The 22,743-nt window shown below is 48.9% G+C and overlaps 1 protein-coding gene across 3 annotated transcripts in view; it reads right to left on the bottom strand.

The window, feature by feature from the left end:
- ETS1 (ETS proto-oncogene 1, transcription factor) overlaps positions 1 to 22,743 on the bottom strand; it is a 127,140-nt gene that overhangs the window by 59,382 nt on the left and 45,015 nt on the right. The window contains exon 1 of one of the 3 annotated variants that reach the window (XM_074976753.1): positions 13,696 to 14,051. The exons of the other annotated variants lie outside the window; for them this stretch is intronic. Coding sequence (XP_074832854.1) covers positions 13,696 to 13,777 — 82 coding nt within the window. The 5' untranslated portion in view covers positions 13,778 to 14,051. Of the gene's footprint in view, positions 1 to 13,695; positions 14,052 to 22,743 lie in introns of those variants that run through there. 3 annotated transcript variants of the gene reach the window in all.

Below are 22,743 nucleotides of genomic sequence, written 5' to 3'. Positions count from 1 at the left end.
ATTTTAATAGCCATGTAGTCACATTTATATACCAAGTGGTAACGTTTCTACATTCTACAGACTTATTTTCTTACATGTGCCAAAAGGGTCTTATTTTTTTTTTTCTTGAAATGAACATAGCCGACATTTCCATCGGTTTGGGTGACACTGCAGGGTTGTTAACTGCAGGGATGAAAAGTGGGGCCTGATATAAAAAGTTTGCTCACCCCCACTCGAGAGGTTACAGATGGGAGACACAGAACAGCTCACACTGCTCAACTCTACTCCAGCAAGGCTTGAGCCAGGGAATGGATTTGAACAGGAGGATGGGAGATGGGAAGCGATGGGATCTCCCCGCCCACAGCCCACTCCCACCTTGTTTCTCATTCCCCTGAAGCACATTGATATAAACAGCTTCCACAGCAGCTAGATAGGAGCGACAGACCATGGGGTCATTCTGTACCATAGGATCCATACAGGCCCCATACCACAGGAGCCAGCTGCTGGAAAGTGGGACCTGCAAGGGACAGCCAGCCAGCTCATATGCAAACCTCACACATTCTCATGTTTAAAGTGTCTGAAGCTGCTTAGAAGGATGGAAAATAACACCAAGTAACTAAAAGCCCTGCTGGGCCACAGCAACATTGACAGCTCCAAAACCTCACTGCTTGTGTAGGAATCTGAAGCTTTCCTGGTATGACTGTAGAACACACAGACCACCACGCTGTGGTACCCAGGTACTGAGAATAGGCCGTACCACTGTGACACAAGCTGCTCTGCTCATCCTTCTGCAGCTAACTTCACAGATGAGACCTTGCCAGAGGAGAGGGTGTATTTTACTCCAGAAAAGAAAAATGTCAATCTAAGCACAGGTCTGGGAGCCAGGTCTGGGAGCCAGGACTGGGTCCTAAGCTGCAGAACTAATGCCCTCGGTGGTTAGAGGAGAAATAATTTGATGGACTGACGTCCCACAGGTGTTCTGAGAACTCAAAAGTTGATGCCCATACGGTGCTTTTGAGACAAAGCCCGAAATGTTGTTTGTGCAAAAGAACACACTTCCCAATCGTTTTGTTTTCCTTTCAAAACTTCACATTGCAACTTTCCGGCTTTTCCTTGGACAAACAACAACAGCAAAACAACTGGGGGTTCTGAAAGCCGGTTCTACTAACGACCTTCAGTCCTCGATTAAAAAAATATTCCGTTTCTGAAAATCAACACCCAAAACTTTATACCAAAAACCAAGCATGGGGCTCTAAAATTTTGACCAAAACAACACATTTTCCCAACAACTGGCCATCTGTGCCAAGCAACCATTCTTCAATAGCTCTGGTCATCGGACCAAACCCACCACCAGTAAGAAGCCACTCCTACCTCCATGGCACCAAAAGGACACAGAATCCAGTTCCTCCATCCCCAAATCCACCGCCCCGGCCATGCAGTCTGCATCACCTGTTAGCTACAAGCAGTGTAGGGCCTATGCCCTACAGTTGAGCCGATCTGATTCCAGCCAGTAGGGCGCAGTGCTGCCTATACCAATTAATTATATTGCCTAGCATGCTTCATACGTGGTCTCACGGATGTCCAAATTGCCAGCCCAACTGGAATCAGCTAGATTTCAGGAAATTTCAATCCAGCTGTCAAGGACAATACCAATTACAGCAAAATTGGGTGGTGATGGTACATTTAAGAATAATAATTTAATAGGCAAATCAAAGGCAAGTCTACTCAACTGACTCAGCTCAGGTGTTGCATCTGTGTGCCCTGTGGACAGACTGGTCCGGAGGGTGAATAGTCAAGCTGGTAAGAGGAAACCAGCCTCTCTGGGCCTGTATGATGACCTTGTAAAAGGACCTTGTATGAGTTTAGGTGCCTCAGTTTCCCCATAAAGGTGCAATGATGATTCCTTGCCTCGTGGAAGGTCAGGTGAACGAAGCACCTGGAGACCCTCTCACAGGATGTGCTAGATAAAGGCTGGAACTGAGGCCCTCCAGGCCTCCTGAGAAGCAGAGTGGTGAGAAGGGAAGACATCACTCAAGACATTAAAGGAAGGGGAAAAGAGATACAACACTTGCCCTGCAAAAGCCAGAGTGGGTAACTCTGCCCTGAGCCAGGAGACCACTGGAGGTAGGGACTCACATAGGGCAAAGAGGCTGCTGACAAGCCAGAGGTTGAAGGGCTTCTGTACATTCAGAATAAACCTCCAAACTTGGGCACACCTACTGGGACCAAGGTCCTGAAGCCCTCCTTGTGATGATGGCCAAGTTTTAAAGGAGCTAAGCATCACCAGGATGCACATATGATGTGGCACCACCTGCATGTCCAAACACTCAGGGCACAGATTTTGCCTCCAAAAGTTTGCAAACCACACAGTTTGGATGATGAGAACAAAACATCTGCCTCTCCAGCCCCAGAGCCAAACGCTCTCAAAATCTAGGGAAGGAGCGAACGCGATAAGAATTTGGGGCCTATCAGTAGTTTAAACAAAATCCTAATCAGTGGCTAGTTTTATTCTTGCACAGATTGAACCTCTCTTGTCCAGCACCCTCAGGACCGGACTGGTGCTGGACGAGAGAATTTGCTGGACAACAGGAGGTCAGTATTGTCGAGCAACATTACCAACACTACCCCTGCTTACTGGGCTCTGAGAAGACATTAAGGGGTAAATTACAGCTAAACACTACAGAACACTATGAACCAGAACTGGTGGCTGGAAACAAACTTTAGGGGGCCATGGGAAACTTGGCCACTCCCATAATAAGTGGTCCTCCAGCTAACGAAAATCATGCCGGATTATGGATGAGAGAATGTTCCCAATTAGAGAGGTTCAACCTGCATATCTCTCTCATCATCATTAACAACAACCACAGGCTCAGAGCCCTTTGGAGATTGATACTATTTCCTTCCATCTTTTCCTGTCCAGTGTGGAGTGGCTTAGTTTCCGTAGACTAGCTCCGCACCAACCTACTAGGGCCAGATTATGAACTCTGTTTTCCTTCTATAGAGCAGTTACTCTCTCGAGCAAAGTGCCATGTGTTTAACTGTCTGCAGAGTTGGGTTCCGAATTCTCCCCATTTGTTTGCAAGCCCAGCTAGCAGCAATCACCAGAATAAAATTGCTGTGGATTTGCACCAGTTGAGAAACGGCTATAAACACAGCAGCGAGGCAATACCAAATGCATCATCTCACGCAGGAGAGCAATAACGGCTCCCAGGGTATCCAACAATAACATACAGCTGGTATCACTGGGAGCAGCGAAGTCAGATCATAGTTTTGCAATAAGCAGAGCCAGAAATAAAGCCTAGAAAAACCCAGAGAGGTTTGCTCATCAGAAACTCAGCTTCACTGGAACTTGAGCAGTGCCCAAAAATTCCACTGCACCTGGGAAAAACGTAGGCGCTTACTGAAGAATCAATAAATATTTATTGTTTCACCAGCAATATTTTGACTGTGGATGTAAGCATGGCCCGATGCCAGCAAAACTGGAGTCTGCTTGGCCAGCACGGCAAACAAACTTCTCTCCGTATCTATTTGGACGATTATAAACTACACAGTGAAAAAAACCCACACACTCACACAGGGCAGATAGCAGCTTAGTCACAGAATAGGAACGAAGGGGCTGAGATACAGCGCCAGATCCCAAGTGGTGGGGAAATCCACAGAGTCCCACCGGTGCCAGTAGAGCTATACTGTTTTGCACCAAGAGTGAATCTGGCCTTGCTGGGCACGCGATGGAAATCTGGAGCATCAGGAACTGGTCCTGGCACCAGGTCGGCGCAAACAGCACCCTGCGTCCAAGAGCAGCTCCGCTGACTTTGTCAGGGCTCCACATGGGAGGCTCACACACTGCTCATTGCAGGACTGGGCCTCAGAAAGAAAGCTGATGACAATAATACAGCTCGATCACCAGGTAAACCCCTGTTGGTGTCAATGGGCACGGGATCCGGCCCTGGGCAATGCAAAGAGCTGCGGGATGCTGCTGTTTTGTAGCGAACTGGGAAGGCATAAGGGAAGCCATTGAGGGGGTGTAGATGCACTGATGAACTTCACAGTGGAATGAAAGGCTCCAATGCCCATTCAAGTCAGCGGGAACCCTGCTATTGACTTCCATGGGTGCCCTGGTTCTAGAAGCTGCCTTGAGTGGCTGCTCCCTGACACTGGGGCTAGTTAATGTGTGCAGCCAAGGGGCAGAGAATTTCCCAGATGTGTGCCATTCACAGATTCAGCACCTGTCTCTGAGGACATCAGGTAACTTGCCAACCAGGCATGGCTGCCACCTGACAGCACACAAGGAGACACACCTCTCTCCCAGTCGTTTGGGCTGACCCCGCTCAAAAACAGAAGTGAAAAATCACCTGTGTTGCAATACCCTGTTCCTCTCTCCAACCACTTCACTCCCCTACACCAATTCTTTCACTGCTTACTGGGCTCTTAGAAGATATTTAGGAGTAAATAACAGCTAAATAACAACACAGAACACTGACAGCCAGGACTGGTGGCTGTAAACAAACTTTATGGGACCATGGGGAACTTGGCCACACCCATGAAAAGTGGTTATCCAGCTATCCAAAATCACTCCAAATTACAGATGTTTCTGGACATTCAGACTAGGTTCAACCTGTACTAGCATTCACTGTCTGGATGGCATGAAACTTGACTCCAAGCTCTCTCCCTCTCTCTCTCAGGCCGCGTCTACACGTGCACGCTACTTCGAAGTAGCGGCACCAACTTCGAAATAGCGCCCATCACGGCTACACGTGTTGGGCGCTATTTCGAAGTTGAAATCGACGTTAGGCAGCGAGACGTCGAAGTCGCTAACCCCATGAGGGGATGGGAATAGCGCCCTACTTCGAAGTTGAACGTCGAAGTAGGGACCGTGTAGACGATCCGCGTCCCGCAACATCGAAATAGCGGGGGCCGCCATGGCGGCCATCAGCTGAGGGGTTGAGAGACGCTCTTTCTCCAGCCCCTGCGGGGATCTATGGTCACCGTGGGCAGCAGCCCTTAGCCCAGGGTTTCTGGCTGCTGCTGCTGCAGCTGGGGATCCATGCTGCATGCACAGGGTCTGCAACCAGTTGTCGGCTCTGTGGATCTTGTGTTGTTTAGTGCAACTGTGTCTGGGAGGGGCCCTTTAAGGGAGCGGCTTGCTGTTGAGTCCGCCCTGTGACCCTGTCTGCAGCTGTTCCTGGCACCCTTATTTCGATGTGTGCTACTTTGGCGTGTAGACTTTCCCTCACAGCACCTATTTCGATGTGGTGCTGCCCAACGTCGAAGTTGAACGTTGACGTTGCCAGCCCTGGAGGACGTGTAGACGTTATTCTAGTCGCTACATCGAAATAAGCTATTTTGATGTAGCGTGCACTTGTAGACGTAGCCTCAGAGAGCTGGGAAGCAACAGACCAAAAATTGTACTTTGTTCTCCCTTCATTTTATAAGGTATGTCCATCTACGGCACACAGAAATGACATGGCAAATTGAAGGATGCTCTATGTAATTACATTGTAATTGACTGGGGTTTTGCATGATTCTCTGCATTCTCTGAGATGAAGCAATGGCAAGAGCAAGAAAAGATTAGCTTTGCACCCCTTGATTGGAAATATTGTTCTGTTTTCCATCCACAGAGAAAAATTTGCTCTATCATTCTCGGTGACTTTTTAAATGAAAGAAAAGAGATCAAGAAAAAATATCCCTTCACTTTTTTTCTACATTACAGCCCTTTCCACTGCCATTCCCCTCAGCAGACAGATGTTTTACAGTCAAATAAATTGCAACCCTCTCCCAGGAGTCAGGTGGCCTGCTTGCTTTGCACTTTTAAAATCCCCACTAAAATGCTATTTGCATGTTTTGGCGCCTAAATACCTTTGAAAACCTTTCCTGTTTCCAGTCCCAAAACCACATTTTGTGGTTAGGTGAGGGTTAAAACTGATCCTATGTAGTCTCTCTTGTGGACAATAGTGAAACACTTCCCTTGTGCCACGTGCCACTACAAACCACCATAGACAATTTATAATAGCTGTGTCTACACGTGCACGCTACTTCGAAGTAGCGGCACTAACTTCGAAATAGCGCCCGTCGCAGCTACACGCGTCGGGCGCTATTTCGAAGTTAACTTCGACGTTAGGCGGCGACACGTCGAAGTCGCTAACCTCATGAGGGGATCGGAATAGCGCCCTACTTGGACGTTCAACGTCGAAGTAGGGACCGTGTAGACGATCCACGTCCCGCAACGTCGAAATTGCCGGGTCCTCCATGGCGGCCATCAGCTGGGGGGTTGAGAGATGCTCTCTCTCCAGCCCCTGCGGGGCTCTATGGTCACCGTGGGCAGCAGCCCTTAGCCCAGGGCTTCTGGCTGCTGCTGCGGCAGCTGGGGATCCATGCTGCAGGCACAGGGTCTGCAACCAGTTGTAGGCTCTGTGGATCTTGTGTTGTATAGTGCAACTGTGTCTGGGAGGGGCCCTTTAAGGGAGCGGCTTGCTGTTGAGTCCGCCCTGTGACCCTGTCTGCAGCTGTGCCTGGCACCCTTATTTCGATGTGTGCTACTTTGGCGTGTAGACGTTCCCTCGCAGCGCCTATTTCGATGTGGTGCCGCGCAACGTCGAAGTTGAACATCGACATTGCCAGCCCTGGAGGACGTGTAGACGTTATTCATCGAAATAGCCTATTTCGATGTTGCTACATCGAAATAAGCTATTTCGATGTAGGCTTCACGTGTAGACGTAGCCAATGAGTGTTAAATTATTATTACAGAAGAATACAAGACACCACCCAGCACTGTTGCTACATATCTGCACAGTACCATAAGAAGACAATTTGCAATGGACTACCAGAGCCAATGCCTTCACCTGCCAATCATTTGTAAATCCCATCATCCACCTGTACTTTTATTAGGAGCAGTGTTGCCTAGTATGCAGTGCATGGGGGGGGAGGTGGTTCTAATCATGGCTCTGCTGTTTGACCTCAGGAAAGTCCCTTCTCTTCTCTGTGCCGCTGTTTCTTTTCCCACCAATTGTTGGTTTTCATGTAAGTTCTTTAGGGCAAAGCCGGTCTCTCACAATGTGTAAGGACCACATCTAGTACAATGGGCAGCTCATCTCAGTCAGGATCTTCAGGCACTATCTACTATAGATTTGAGAGTGTTTGTCTGTGAGTCTGTCTGTCTGTCTGTTCAAGAACTCCTCCTAAACAGTAAGAACTAAGACCACCAAGTGTGATATACAGCTTCCTCTGACCATAACTTAAAGCAAGGTAAGGGGCTGTTTGTGTGTTGGAGGGAGAGGGGAAGGAAGCTTTCACACACCCAGATTTGTTGCCTGCTGTTCCCCTTCTTCGTTGTCATGGAGCAAGGGAAAAGTACACAGCTTGCTGCATTCGTCCCTCTGGCCATGGAGGACAGGGGGCAGGCGAGCTACACACTTTGCTCTCACTGCCTCACAGGGCCAGGAAGGGGAACAGCTAGTGGTTGTGGGGGAGAAGGGGCTCAGGGCAAGGGGTTTGGGAGTGTGTGGAGGGGACCAGGAGTCAGGGCAGGGGACTGGGTGTGGAAGCACTCCGGGCAGAGAATTGGGGTCCAGGAATAAGGGTTGGGGGGTGAGTAAGGGCTCAGGGAAGAGGACTGGGGGGCGGGGTTCAGGGTGGAGGGATGAGGAGAGGCTCAGGATAAGGGGTAGAGGGGGGGCAGCTTTTGAAAAAATACAATATAAATAAAAGATGAACATTTTCCTTTAATTTTCCAGAAACACGCACTTCGTTATTGACTTAAGGACCCAAGAAATCCCATGTAAATTTGCTGGTTAGAATATAAATAATGATGTCACGGCATAACAAGGGAAGAGTCACAGAATAAGCAAGAGGGCTTCATCCCCTCCAGCGGCTGCACTTGAGCACTGGCGAGCGGTACGGGTGTTGTGCGTTGGAGTTAAAAAAACAGAAACAAAAGGTCCCATAACATCAATAAGGAAACAAAGCCATGGAACCGAGGCTGCTGTGGCTCCAGGGAGCACTCTGGTGGCATGGCCCTGCCCAAGGAGGAGACGAATGGGTGATGTGGAACCAGGACTGACTCTGGTAGCACCCTGTGGGAAAAGAAAGTTGGCTCCCTTCTCCTAAAGTTATTATCCCTCTTCCCTTCCTCCCACCGCCCGGCACCTATCTGAGAAATTGCCTTCTCCCAAGGGACACCCCCAGGTTCTATTGCTGATGTTCTCTGGAGGAAATATCTCAGCAGCCAGTGCTTATGATTCAGGGCTATGTCCAAGTCCTGCCAGTGCACTGCTGGATCAGAACCAATGACCTGCCCCCTCATGCCCTCTTTCCCCCTCCTGCATGCCTTGTAGTGCTGTAGGAGTGGATGCAAAAAGAGCCTAACAAGCAATTCAGGAAGAGCTTTTTCCTTCTGGAGTAGCTACAGTAATGCCAGTGTTCCTCCTCTTAGGCCAATCGGATGGTTCCCCTTGAATGTGGCTGCCCTGCAGGTTCGCCAGTCACCTCAGAGTGCACATGGCAGGTCCTGCAAGTGGTGGTGTGTTTGGGAAGGTGGTCAGTCCTGTTACACTAGCTGGAGAAAGCAGGGTAAACGTTGCATTTTACAAGGGACCAACAATGGTCTTGTAGGCAACAGAGATGTCACTGTGTCTGTTCCCAGCCCTGCCTCAGACTCACTGCGCCACCAGTCACTTTCCCCTTGCTGCGCCTCAGCCTCCCCACTTGGGGAAAGGGGATCAGAGCCCTCAGCTCCAACCACAGGCATTCATCTTTTACAAACACTTTGAGATCCTGCCAGGGTAGGCACGATAGACATGCAATGCAGAGACGCACTCGCAGGAGGATTTCCTTCATTTGGAAAGCCCCTGGATCACTTGGCTAGGTCCCCAGATTACTGTGGCCTGTGAAGAGGGGAGAACAGACAGTAAGTAATGAAAGGGAAGAGTTAAGCCACTTGAAGCATCTTGGCCCTATGTCCAAATGCAGAGGATCAGAACCCCACCTCATGCAGTGACACTGCATTACACAGAAGTATACCACTTCCCCTTTCCTAGCAGTCAGCAAGGTGGTGAAATCTTTCTTCAGAACCTAAGTCCATCTCACCCCAATCCTACCAACTGGGAGAAGGGCTCTCCCAGATAACAATCTATCACAGAGCTGCCATCCAGGCATGAGCCAGTAGCAATAACGCATCCCTCTGCCACACTTCCCTGTAAGCAGAGCGGTTGGGCAGCTGCCCAGGAGAGATTCAGGTGCAGCCCAGCTGATTAGCAGAGCGCACACAACCACCTAGAGCCGGCAGAGTGCATTTCTATTGGTGGTGCACATCTGTGTGAGCCTCGGAGCACAAAACAAAATTTATTCTGCACAGGGAAATGAGAGAGAAGACTGTTCACTTCATTCGTGGTGAGAGGGCTCAGGAATATGCATGGGACATAAGGTCATCATAGCACTCCCACACAGTTTGTTACGCTGACCACAAAGGGACGGATTCTTCTCCTGGTGTAAATAATGAGCAAGTCCACTCAGCACAATGGCATTCCACCCATGTCAAACTGGGAAAAGCAGCAGGAGATCAGGCCCGTTTCTCTCTCTCCATTTTAATAGTCTATTGTCTTGCTGCTCCATTATGCGTGGAAAACCCTCAAGGGCAACAAGTCCCAGAGTTCATTAGTGAGAAGCCATCTCCTCCCTCAGCACTTCTGTGCCCCGCCACAGGTCACCCACTTTCACATCAGGGCTGCCAAGTTGCTCCTTAGTCTGACTACAGAAGCCAGGGCAGCTTTTGCAGAGCTGCAGCAATAAGAGTGACTTACCTAAGGTGGACTTGACCAATATTTGATATTACACCACTTTTATTTTTCATCAAAAACTGGTAAGCTGTATTCGCTCTTTTGAACAACAGCTGGCAAACTGCAGGCTGGTTAGAGATTTGGAACTGAACCAGACCAAATCAGGTATTCAATTATTACTCTAATGACCCAACTAAAATGCAATAATCAGTCTATCTATCTAGGTTCGCATATAAATGCCCATCACCCTGGTATCGGAGTCCTCAGCTTCTCATCTTACACATCCATGCTGGCAGCAAGAGCATTAGGTCATACTCTGGAAAGTTTCTGTACATGTTGAACCTCCCTAATCCAGCACTCTCTTCTCTGGCAAACTCCATAATCTGTCATGATTGTAGTTAGTTGGACAACTACTTGTCATGGGAGTGGCCAAGTTTCCCAGGGTCCCATCAAGTTTGTTTCCAGCCACCAGTCCTGGCTCTCAGCTGTAATTTACCCCAACTGTCTTCTCAGAGCCCAGTAAGCAGTGGAAGTGTTGGTAATGTGCTAGATAATATTCACCTCCTGTCATCCAGCAAATTTTCTCATCTGGCACCGGTCAGGTCCTGAGGGTGCCGAGCGAGAGATCCAAGACAATCTACCCTCTCTTTTAAGCCATCAGGGTACGTTACATGTCCCATCTAAGGTGGGTTGAACAGGCCCTGAGTGGATGGCAGCAGAATTTTATTCCAAGAGCAGGGGAGGAAGAAGGAAAGTATGAGAAGAGCTTTCCCTAGCTATTAGCCCAGCTCATGCATCTTCATTGTTTTACAAGAGCATCAGGCACCTGGCATACCCCAAACTGAAATAAACTAAGACTGCAGCAATTGACACTGCATACAATTAAGCCAGCAGATAAGAGGGTGACTCACAGACGACAAAAACAACAGAGCAGCAGGAGGATGAGGAGGGTCAGGGCCTGACTAAAGAAGGCAGGATCTTTCCCTTGTTCAGTCAAAACAAAAAAGCAGTCCAGTAGCACTTAACAGACTAACAAAATAATTTATTAGGTGGTGAGCTTTCGTGGGACAGACCCACTTCTTCCTTGTTGAGTAGTGAGTGACCCAAAGTTGGCACCACTGGCATGTTAGCCTATGGCGAAGGCACTGCAGCTCTTCATCCATTCCTAGGGAAGCAAACGTCCATATCACACAACACTGGAAGTCTCAAGGAGACAAAGGACTGAACGGGCCAGGGACACTGAACCTCCATCCCTTGTAGGTAAGGATAGGGGAGCCTAATTTTCTATAGACAGAGAGTCATCAGCTGCAAGGGAAAACAGCCCAGACCGGCCTCAGGCTCTTGGCATTCATCAAGCCACCTGTAGGAACACTTCAACTTTTGTTTAAAAAGTTAAGGGGAAAACAGGGTTAAGCTTCCTAATGGACAACAGTGACTTTGGCTCACAAGAGCAGTACAACCACCAAAACAGAAGCAACGGGAACTACACGCGATAGGAAGTCGTCTCATTTTTTTAGTGCTCTTCCAGCCAAAGATTGAACTTTGGGTCAACTTTTAAAAAATGCCTGCAGTCCTCCAATCCACTGGAAGAATCAGGCTTAAACTTTGATGGGCTTGTTAACGTACAGAAAAGAAACTCAGCTTATTCAAACCAATGGTTCTCTCTCCAAACACCACCACCCAACCAGAGCAGAGCAGAATTCTGCTCTCACCTTACCTCCAGGGAGCCCCATGAAGTCCACGTCCACTGAATGGGTGTGACAGGGCAGAACTGTGCCCCCTCATTCTGACATGGCAAAGAAACCTGTCACTTACAGGCTAATGCCAAGAGGTGTTTAAATGTTAGCAAACACCTTACATGAGTAGAGAGACAAAATGAATCTCTCATCTTGCCCCCCAGATCCTCCATACAAATCTCCCCAAGTAAAAACAGAAACTTCTGCTCTCATACCTCCCTGCCTTTGCCTTGCAAAGTAACTGTGTGCCTTCAACACTAGATGTTTGTCGCTGTTTTGAAAATCCCAGAGGTGCTTATCGGTATCTGTTAGTGCTTAAATACCTTTAAAACTCTGGCCATTGGGAGTCTAGTGCAATGAGACTTTGACCCCCTTACGTGCCTGAATTCTTTCTGAAAATGGGATTTGCTCCCTGTTTTAAACTGTACCCACTATCCCAGCATAACAGGGCTCTACACAGCACTGTCCTGCTTGCCAGAGGGACTGAGCATCTGCAAACTTCTGCTGAAATTGCCTTTGAAAAAATCAGGCAGCATCTACAGCTAGGTTTTGCATTTGGATGGGCGCCTGGCAAACACATTACACTTGCATGTGATGTTGTGCAACCTATGCACCTATCGATTTACTGTAGTTATCTGCAGGCAAGCTGATCTGATACCAGTTTGTAGTTTATCTCGGCACGCTAACCACTAAACCATACTGGCCCCCTGTATTTTTACTGTCAGCTGTCACTAGTTTTCCCACATGCAACCTGAAAGCACAACAACTGGCAGGAACAGAGCCCGGACTGTATTTCCTAGAAACTCTGTAACTGACCAAGAAATGCAGAACTCTCCAACTGGTTTATTTATTTATTTATTACTCTGGTACTCTACAAAGGCCAGAAACATGAATTTCAATCACGAGAAGACCTTGCCACTACAAAGAGAAGTAATGGAGCTGAGTTTAACCTGTCTTGAACCTAGTGGGAAAAGTTTTCCCTGCAGGCCTTTTCATGACTAAAGACAGCTAACACTACAGACTGTTTCCCAGGCTAAAGCTGAAATGGAAGTTGCTTTAGTGTTAGGGGACAGGCAAGCAAGTTAAATGAGGCTAGAATGAGAAAAGCCCTTTTTATGGCAGAGGCTGAAGCATAAGTGTTAACCACAGCGAGCAGCAGCTAAACTCATAGCAGGTAACAATAAATAACAAAACAAGTTACTGAAACTCTCTCTCACGGTAACATCGGTACCCACACCCACCCACAAACTGCCCAGGGAAAGGTAGGCGCAGCAATGCAGTCCGGTTTAAATATTGAGCATGTCTGTGCTGATGGGCCTGCATGCTAGGCTTGAGATTTGGGGCCACAGATTATTTCCAGGATCTTGCGTGAGCCCATTAGAGCTGCCTTGATAATAAAAATTGCTCTGCTATTTGGAGAGAGGCAGTTTCTCTGTGTAAAAGTGATCAGAGCTTCCCCATCCCCAAATCTCTCCCTCCAGAGTCCTGGCTCCGTATACCAAACCATCTAGAGCCACAAAAACTATCTGAGCATAGCATTTGCATCAGCAATAAAACAGTCTTAAAACTGATCCAAGATCAGAGCCTTGTGTCTTAGTCCCATCTTCTCTAAATGTGTTCCACAGCTCCTCACTCTTGTACCTGGGAACGAGGAGGAAGGGCAGAGGTGGCCTGCAGCAGATCCCCTTACGATCAAAGGGGAGGGGAGAGGTGGTCACCGTTTCAGCCCACGCATTTTGCAAAACTCGCAAGGCAAATATTTTACCCCCCAGTCTCCCACCCACGGAAAGAACAGCTGCAAAAATCAACGGCACTGAGGGGGGCGGCTCTCGTGAATCCCAGGGGGCAAGAAGCTTAGATTCTGCCCAAAAAGAGCCTCACGGGCCCCAAGCAACCCTCCTCCCAAGCTAGAGACCAGCAGCCACTTCTCCCTCTGTGGCCGCCTTCCCACAACTCCCTCAGAGGTCCCAGAGTGTGTAGGCGACACAGCTCCCAGCACAGATCCAGCAGCGAAATGAACCGCAGGCACCCAGGGCAGAGGTCCCAGATCACCAGCCCTGAACTTAACTATCACGCCCGCCCCGCGGGGCAATGCCCCAGCCAGAGCCGGGGAGAAGTGCCCAGAGTACGGCTCCCGGACCCCACGAGCAAGAGTCCAGCCGGGAAACTCACCCCCCGCCACGCCCGGGGCGAGCGGCCGCCCAGCTTACCCGGGGAAGGGAAGAACTCCACATCCACCCGCTCGGTTTTGATGATGGTCAGGGTGGGCTTGATGTCCACGGCCGCCTTCATGGCTCGCTCCCCGCTCGCCTCCGCGCTGTGCGGCACTGCTCCGCGCCGGGGGCGCTGCGGCAGAGGCCGGCGCCGGGGTGCCCCCTGCTGGGAAGGGTGGCGCGCGCCCCTGCCGGCGCACAGCTGCGCTCGCGGAGAAGCCGGGGGCGCGTCTCTCCGCCCTCCCTCCTGCCCCGGCCCCGCGCTCAGCCCTCGGCCCGGCCTCGGGATCTCTCCTTTCTCTGCCTTCCGCGCTCCCTCGCTCTTATTCCTCTAGGGCGGATCTGCGCACAGCCGCCGCGGCCGAGGCCCCCTCCCCTTCCCTTCCCTTCCCTTCCCTCCGCCACCCCCAGCCCAGCGAGCAGCGGTTGGGGTGAGCAGCTGCTGGCTGCAGGGAAGGGGAGGGCGATGGGCCGGGCTCAGCTTCAGTGACAGCGGCCGGGGGAGGGACCCGCCTTCCCCCGCCCAGCCGGCCTCAGCGGGCTTCAAGAGCCCGGAGAGGCGCGCACGGCCCCGGGCGCTTTGGAGAGGGCAGGGCGCACCAGCCTGCCCCACCCAGCGGAGCGGGGAGGGCCCTGGCCAGCTAGAGGGGCCCGCCGCAGGGCAGCTCCCATGTCCGGGTAAAGGTAGGGGCGAGGAGGGGGAAGTCCTATGCCTCGCCCGTTGGGGTGCAGGGGAGACGGTGCCCTGCCTTAGCCATACAGGGCGCAAGGAGTCCCCGTCCCACGCCCCAGCCGAGGCTGGCCGGACAGAAAGCTCGTGCCCCTTCTCTAGGGCAGGGCAGGGCAGTGCTGGAGGGAAGGTTCCAATGTAAGGGTTTGACCCCCACTAAGGGAAGGCTGCTTCGGCACATGGCACTGGCTATACAGCACCGTGGGTAAAGCCCTAGTTCCGGCAAGGAGGTTTACAGGGATGCTGGAATAGCGCACCCCTAATCTTGAAAATTGTTTTGAGACTACAGGTGCGTTGCTTAGACGCAGGCAGTTATCTCCCCATACCTTCCTATCCCGAACCAGTGCCCACCGTGTAGACATAGGCTAGGATACTACAGAATTTACAGTATTCTGAAATCCTGGGAGAACTGGACAGAGGCGCTAGGGCCACACAGGAAAGCTATTTCAAGAGAACAGCTGTTCTTTTGAAATAACTTTGCAAGCATCTACACTACCCGCACAGTAGTTTGAAATAAATTCAAAAGAGCAAGCACATTATTTTGAAATCAGCAAACCTCAGTGCAGGAGGAATAGCGCCCGTTTCAAAATAGGCACTGTTAAGACACAGACTAGCGCTATTTTGAAATAACAGTCAGAAGTCCTGATGAAGCTGGTCTTTGCCCACGAAAGCTTATGCTCCAACATGTGTTAGTCAAAAAGGTGCCACAGGACTTCTTGTTGTTTTTGCAGATACAGACTAACACGGCGACCCCTCTGATTTTGAAATAAGCCATAATGGTATCCTTTGGCTCTATTTTGAAATAGGCACTATGTTTCCAGACACACTATTTTGAAGTAGCTGGGTGCTATTTTGAAATGCATTCCTGTGTGCAGCTGTGTTATTTTGAAAGAAACTGTTCCAGAATGGATTATTTTGAAATGAAGCTGCTGTGTAGACATAGCCTCAGAACGAGCTCCAGTCTCTTTTGCAGTCACACCATCCTCTTCATATGGCTTTTTGGTACAAACAGGGCTTTTCTAGGAGGCCTGAATAAAAATAAGGAGATTGAGGAAGGATGGTACCATACTTTGGTCTCAGCTGTTCACATAGGGCTTGATCCAAATGCCACTGCAATCCAGGTTTTCTATGGGCTATGGCTTAGGCCCAGCTGCTCAATAACAACCCAGCTACATGCCTTCACCTAGCCTTCCATCACCTGGACGCTGAGGCTATGTCTACACTACAGCAATCTTTTGAAAGAAGCTCTTCTGAAAGAACTTCTTTCAAAAGAGAGCGTCCACACACACAAAAGTGGATCACAAGAGTGAACTGCTCTTCTAAAAGAGAGCGTCCACGCAGCCCTGCTCTTTTGAATGAATGGGCCAGGGATCAAAAATGAAGACTTCTTTCGAAAGAAAGGCCCTGCGGAGCATTTGTACATTTTCTTTCAAAAGAAGCTTTCAAAAGGGGCCTCGCTTCCTGAAATGGGAAAGGAAAAGTGATTTCAAAAGGAGCGTCACAGTCTTTCTACTGACTTTCAAAAGAATGCATTTTGTGTGAGGTGCTCCATGGGCTCTTTCAAGAGAGCCCCCTTTCTTTCAAAAAATCTGCCAAAAGAACTTGCTATTGTAGATGCAGCCTGAGCAAAAAGACATGTCTTCCTGTTCAAAATAGCCATGGGACTCTTCCACCAGGACTCTATGAGAACACACAACTTTTCATGGCAGACAAGACACTTTGGCTATCCAAGAGGACTTCTTGTTGACTCCAAGACAACAGCGTTCCTTCTGCCATTTCAGCCACAGGTGGTCCTTTTCAACTGCTCACCTAAACTGTCAGAGTTGTACCCTCTTGCACAGCCAGATGAACTCCACACCAGAAATGGCTGCATTTATGGGGTATGTGTAAGGCGTGTATGCTCAGGGAAGGGCATGCATGCTGTGGGTGGGTGGGTGGAGGGGTGTATCTAGGTAAGCTGGGTTTGTTTTTGTGTGATAGGGAGGGAAGAGAAAGGGGGGAAGAGACAGTCAGTGTGTCCCCCTGTGAGTGTGTGCATGGGCTTGCATGCATGGGATCGCTGGAATCAGCACAGCTCTAGTTTGCATAACTGGCTTGTAAAGGGACTTTGAAAGGTGCTATAAAGATGTGAGATCAGTATCATGCCCCTGTGTCGTGAACTTAACTGAAGAGTGGAATCGGTTTTCACATAAAATATGTTTTATAGGTAGCAAAATCTTCAGACCACAAACGGCAGAGCAAGAAAGGAGCTTATGACTCAGAGATGTCAATTTACCGGTATACATGTAAGAAGACCAAAATAAATGTCCTTAGCAACCTGCCTTTGTGGTTCTCTCACTCTCAAAACGAACAGTCGCTGCTATACACAGAGAGAGACTGGATCATGTTACTCAGAGCTGGGCTGAATTCTACACTGCAGAGCTGAACACCACAGAAGCTGGGGCTGCCTGCGTTTGCCTCCAAATTGCACAGCTGTCTCCATTAGCTAGCAAAGGACAAATGAACCAAAAGCCCCATTCCAAACAGATGTGGGAATCTGAATGAACTAGACAAGACTCTCCTCCAACGCTTACCTCTGGGTGCAAATACAAACTCTGTGGCTATTTTTACTTGTCTCTAGTGCAGAGTTCCCTCTATTTTCTCCATCTATGGGCAGAATAATTTTTATTATGTGCACCAAGGCATATGTGGATGTGCACCACCAATGGAAACATGTTGCCAGCTGAGAGCACTCTAATTAGCTGGGTGGCAGCTGACTCTCTCCTCAGAAGCTAACAGGGACTGCAGCTCTAGTGACAGTTACTATTTACCTAGAGCACATTTCCAGAGGAAAGAGCCATGTGGCTTAAGAGGCACTGGGGTTGAGTGACCAGGATACAAAGTTGGGAGTCAGGTGCTGGGGAAAAAATTTCCCAAGGGATTTAGGTGCCTAAAGAAGCAGATAGGCATCAAGCACTGAAATAAGTTCAGCTCCTGAGTCCCCTTGAAAGACAATTAAGCTTACAGATTGGAATCATCCAAGGACAGAAGCACCACTCAAACCTCCCTTCGGCTGCTGTCCAACCAATAGGCACCTACGTTACCATTGCTCTTAAGGATCTGCTGGTAAATTCCTAGAGGGCCCTGAGCTTCCAACCATGGGCACGCAAAAGCAGACTGCTTCAGGCTGAAGCCTTGGCAGGACTCTCAGGCTAGCCATACCTAAGGCACCGATGCAATAGTACACCTGCCACACCCAAACTAGGGCTCAGTGCTGATACGCTCAAGTCCCATTGCTGACCTAGCACTGGCACATAACCCAAGTCAATGCTTTTCAGAATCTTACTATGCCTCCATCTGCATCTTTGGGCACCTGAATCCCTTTTACACCACCCCAGCAATGGAGAACCAAGCTCCTGGATCCTATTGCTGGATCAGCCTCTGATTCCCTGAGGGAGCTCAAGTCAGTCAGTCACTGAGCTGCACTGTTCCTTAATTTCCCTGTGGGAATACTAATTCCTCCCTGCTTTTCCAAAGTGCTTTGAGATTGGCATGGGAAAAAACAGACATCAGTGATAAACCTTCTTCTTCGGTATCAAATGCGGCAGTAACACCAGCACTCTGTAGCTGGGCAAGAACGACCAATAGCCATACCCAGTTCATGTTCCACACTGTTCCTCTGCTGATGAGTTGCTGTGCTGGGGGCTTATATTTCCCTTTTGTACTCCTTGTAGATTTTTATGGGTGTTTTGCTCCCTCTTCTCCAGCTGGGAAACAGGGCAAGAGACAAAGTGGAGATGAGAGAAGCTGATAGAAAGGACTTTGGAAGGAGGAGGTTAGAGCATAACCTTTCGGGATCAAAACCAAAAGCTGATGCAAAAGAAACAGCTGCCCTTTCTGCAGGACTTATTCCAGGGCAGGCTTGGGAAGGGAAACATGATGCAATTTACACAGGCCGATAATCTTTCCCTTCCTATGTTTCCCGGGAATGCTGTAACCTCAAGGCCTGTGTATGTGTGAGCGCAGAGATACGCATGCTGTAATTTGCTATGGGGAATGGTGCGTGGGGGGAGCGGATGGCCAGCTACATAGCTGTCTCCAGACTTTTGGCTGTAACAACGAAGCCATCAAATGCACCTGTGGTCCCCGCAGTATTAAAATGACCCAGCCGTTCAGCAGCGTTCGATAATCCAGGCAGATCACGTTGAGCTCCGGCCTCCAGCAGCAAACCACAACCCTCAGAGCGAAACAGATGATGAGACATGCTCAGAGCCTTGCCCCAGTGGCTGGCTGAAGGGATAGGCTGTCAACATCTCTTATGAGACCATAGCCAGGAGCGAGTGCAGAAGGGCCAGCCAGTGGGATAGAGAGAGTGCTGTAATGACAGGCAGGAGAACTAAAAAGCTTGGCCTGAGGGGCCAAATCTCTGATCTCCTTGTTGGTGTGGACCTTACTGCAAGTTATAAAATCCCATGGACTGGCTAGGATCCTGTGCCCCTTGTCATTTGCTCAAACACAGTCAAGATGGCTTTTATGAGGAAGTATATTCAGATATATGCATAGACTCTTGGACTTCCCATTATGTTCTGGCCCGGCCAAATGAATAAGATGATGTAACAGCCTGGTGAGACATGGCCATAGGTAGTCTCTTGTTAGGTCCATAAATTGCTATTAGCTAGGATGGGTAGGAACGGTGTCCCTAGCCTCTGTTTGTCAGAGGTTGGAAACAGATGTCAGAATCATAGAATCATAGAACACTGGGACTGGAAGGGACCTCGAGAGGTCATCGAGTCCAGCCCCCTGCCCCAATGGCAGGACCAAGTACTGTCTAAACCATCACTGATAGACATCTATCTAACCTGTTCTTAAATATCTCCAGCGATGTAGATTCCACAACCTCCCTTGGCAATTCGTTCCAGTGTTTGACCGCCCTGACAGTTAGGAACTTTTTCCTAATGTCCAGCCTAAACCTCCCTTGCTGCACTTTAAGCCTGTTGCCTCTTGTTCTATCCTCAGAGGCCAAGAAGAACAAGTTTTCTCCTTCCTCCTTATGACTCCCTTTTAGATACCTGAAAACCACTATCATGTCTCCCCTCAATCTTCTCTTTTCCAAACTAAACAAGCCCAATTCTTTCAACCTTTTTTCATAGGTCACATTCTCTAGACCTTTAATCATTCTTGTCGCTCTTTTCTGGACCCTCTCAAGTTTCTCCACATCTTTTTGAATGCGGTGCCCAGAACTGGACACAATACTCCAGCTGACGCCTAACCAAGGCAGAGTAGAGCGGGAGAATGACTTCTCGTGTCTTGTTCACAACACACCTGTTAATGCATCCCAGAATCATGTTTGCTTTTTTTGCAACAGCATCACGCTGTTGACTCATATTTAGCTTGTGGTCCGCTATAATCCCTAGATCACTTTCTGCTGTAGTCACTCCTAGACAGTCTCTCCCCATTCTGTATGTGTGAAACTGAAGAGGGATCACTTTGATAATGACCTATTCTGTTCATTCCTCTGGGACATCCTTGCAGTGACCTCTGCTGGCAGGGTGGATAGTGGGCTAAAGAGACCTTTGGTCTGACCCAGTGTGGCTGTTCTTATGTTCTTGTTCCCCCTCCCTCAATGTCTATTCCACTTCACTGCTCCAGGGATGAAAGGAGGCACTAAGATACAGCCACAAATTCCGGAAAGCCAGGGCTGGAGCTGGGAATGGTAGGAGAACCCACAAGGTCAAGAGAGAGGGAACCTCTGGAAGGCTGCAAATAGAACAGTGGTGTGCAAAATGGGAGGCGGGTCCCCCTCAGAGGGGGGCATGAAATTTCCTAAGTGGGGGCACAGCATGATTGGCTGCTGGGTCTCAGGCTCATCCATCTCATTAAAAATGTTGAACTATCTTATTGTTTTGATGTCTATGTATTCCCATTTATATGCTGATTAATGGAGATTTATGTTCTACAGACAAATTTTCTTATGTCAAAAGGGTTTTGTTTTGGGGGTTTTTTTTTCGTAAGAACATAACCAACATTTTTATCAGTTTGGATTACATTAGACAGATAGTGGGGAGCTGCTAATTGCAGGGATGAAAAGTGGGGTCCCACACAACAAGTTTGCTCATCTCTGAAATAGTAGCATAATAGTATCTCTCTTTCAGCCCAGCCGCAGCCTTAGTGCTGCCTTAATCTGTGGTCCTTTCAGAGCTCGGGACATGAACTGCTGCTGAGCTGCTCAAAGGCTGGGTGTTTGGGGAGGCATGGAAAGAGTCCTTTGGTAGTTTCTTCATCTGGGATGGGACCATTTGCATTCAGGGTCTTCCAGACATGGGTTAGCCTCAGCCCTTGCCAAACCAGTTCCTGTTTGCAATCCCTAGAAAAATCTTTTCCTTGAACATTCAAGTTCCAGACTCTCTTGCTATTGAATGTGTATCTCCATTAAGCTTCTGGGAGGAGGATGCGATCTCCCAGCTGAGATGCTGAGAAAGCTCCTCCACTCACTGATATGTTAAAAAGGTTCTGCTGCTGTGCAGAGATAACCATTTGCCCTCCTCCGACAACGGACCCAGGGTTGCTTCTCCAGACTTTGAAACACAGAAAGGGCCGACAATAAAGTCCTCTTGTTCCCAGTAAGGCCTTTGTTGTGTTTTTTTTTTTTAAATAATAGTAACCATAAAGGAGTTTAGGGCTGGGAAAGGTGTCGCAGCTTGGGGCCTCATTTGTGACTTGGGGTCAGCAGAGCTGCTCTTCCCAACATGCCTTTCCAGGTCTGGGCTTTTTAATTCGGCAGAGCCAATCTGCAATCTGAAAGTAGCCATCCTGTGAACGTCTATGTTTTATGCAGCAGAATTGCTCCTTCTCCTCCCCGCTCCCAAATTTTCCCTCTCTCATTGCTGAGACCACCACACATTTTCAAAATGACATCCTACTGACTGCATAAGGAAATCACTTTCCCTTTACCCCAACCACTACAATGCAGTCAGCTCTGGAGTGAAACGTAGCAGACATTTTAACAGCACACAGCAACACCCACACAGCCATTAGGAGCAGGAAACTAAGACTACCCCAGCCAATTAAAACTGCAGCGGGCTATTTACAGCAGAATGTAATTAGCCAAATTGGAGCCCTCCCAAAAACTGCAAGGAGTTCTTTTTTAATGGCTGCAAGTGGTCACATCGCTGGTTTGATGTCTTGTCAAGTAAACAGTATCCAGAGGGCATCAGGCAAAAACCAGGAGCAAAGGGAACAAATGGCACGTGATTCAGAAGGGAAACAGAGCCATGAAAGGATTTATGGTGAAAGGGTCATGGATGGAAAAAGCAGCAATCGCCGCCCCAAGAAAGAAAAAAAGCCAGGGGGCTGTTGAGCGTGGAGCCAGCGAAAGGCAGAGAGAGGAAGACGCGGTGGCCACATGCATTCCACAGGGAGATGCCTTTCCCTGAATTTAAAATGGTAGGAGAATGTCTTTCCCACACCAGCATAGCTTGGAAGCGTTAGAGATGGTCGGGTTATGCTAGCAAAGGGGGCTGGATTGGCAGGCTGGTGAGCCAAGCATTTCCTTTGGAGATAGGAAGCAGCAGGGTGAGTCTAACCCAGAGGTGCACAAAGTGGGGGTTGACCCCCTTGGAGGGTGACACTTGGTAAAGGAGGGAGCAGCACAATTGGCTGCTGGGTCTCAAGCTCATCCATGTCATTAAAAATGTTGAACTATGTTCCTGTTTTTATGTCTGTGCATTCACACTTATGTCCTCATTCCCTGACTCATTAATACACCCTTTTATGTTAGTGCATTCACTGATTAATAAAGTTTTTTACTTTCTACAGACTTATTTTCTTACATGGGCCAAAAGATTTTTTCCCCCCCATATGAACATAACCAGTATTTCCTGTGGTTTAGATTATGCGAGACAGATGGTGGGGGGCTGCTAACTGCCGGGATGAGAAGTGGGGCCCAATGTAAAAAGCTTGCTCATCCCTGGTCTAACCCGCTAGTCAGCATGTGCCAGGTAGCCCTTCTCGGTACCTGAGCCTCAGTGATTAGCCACCTGTTACAGGACCAGAGCTCAAGCCACAGAGATTTGAGTTTGGAAGGCTCTGGTTTGATCCCCAACATCAGCTAGCAAGTCACATAAATGAGGGCTTCTCTGCCATTCAGATGTCTCTGGCCTGCAGTGCCCGGGACAGACTAGCTGTGGTGTGTTACAGGTTTGTGATTCTCAGAGGATGAAAGCAGCTTGCCTTAAGAGCCTGCTAAGACTCAGACATTTGAGCTCCAGACGTCATCAACGAACCAAGATCCGGAACAAAAAACAAAACAGCAGTCCGGTAGCGCTTTAAAGACGAGC

This window comes from Carettochelys insculpta, chromosome 25 (assembly GCF_033958435.1).
Source record: "Carettochelys insculpta isolate YL-2023 chromosome 25, ASM3395843v1, whole genome shotgun sequence".
Lineage (NCBI taxonomy): Eukaryota > Metazoa > Chordata > Testudines > Carettochelyidae > Carettochelys > Carettochelys insculpta.
This window is presented reverse-complemented; position numbering and strand designations above follow the sequence as displayed.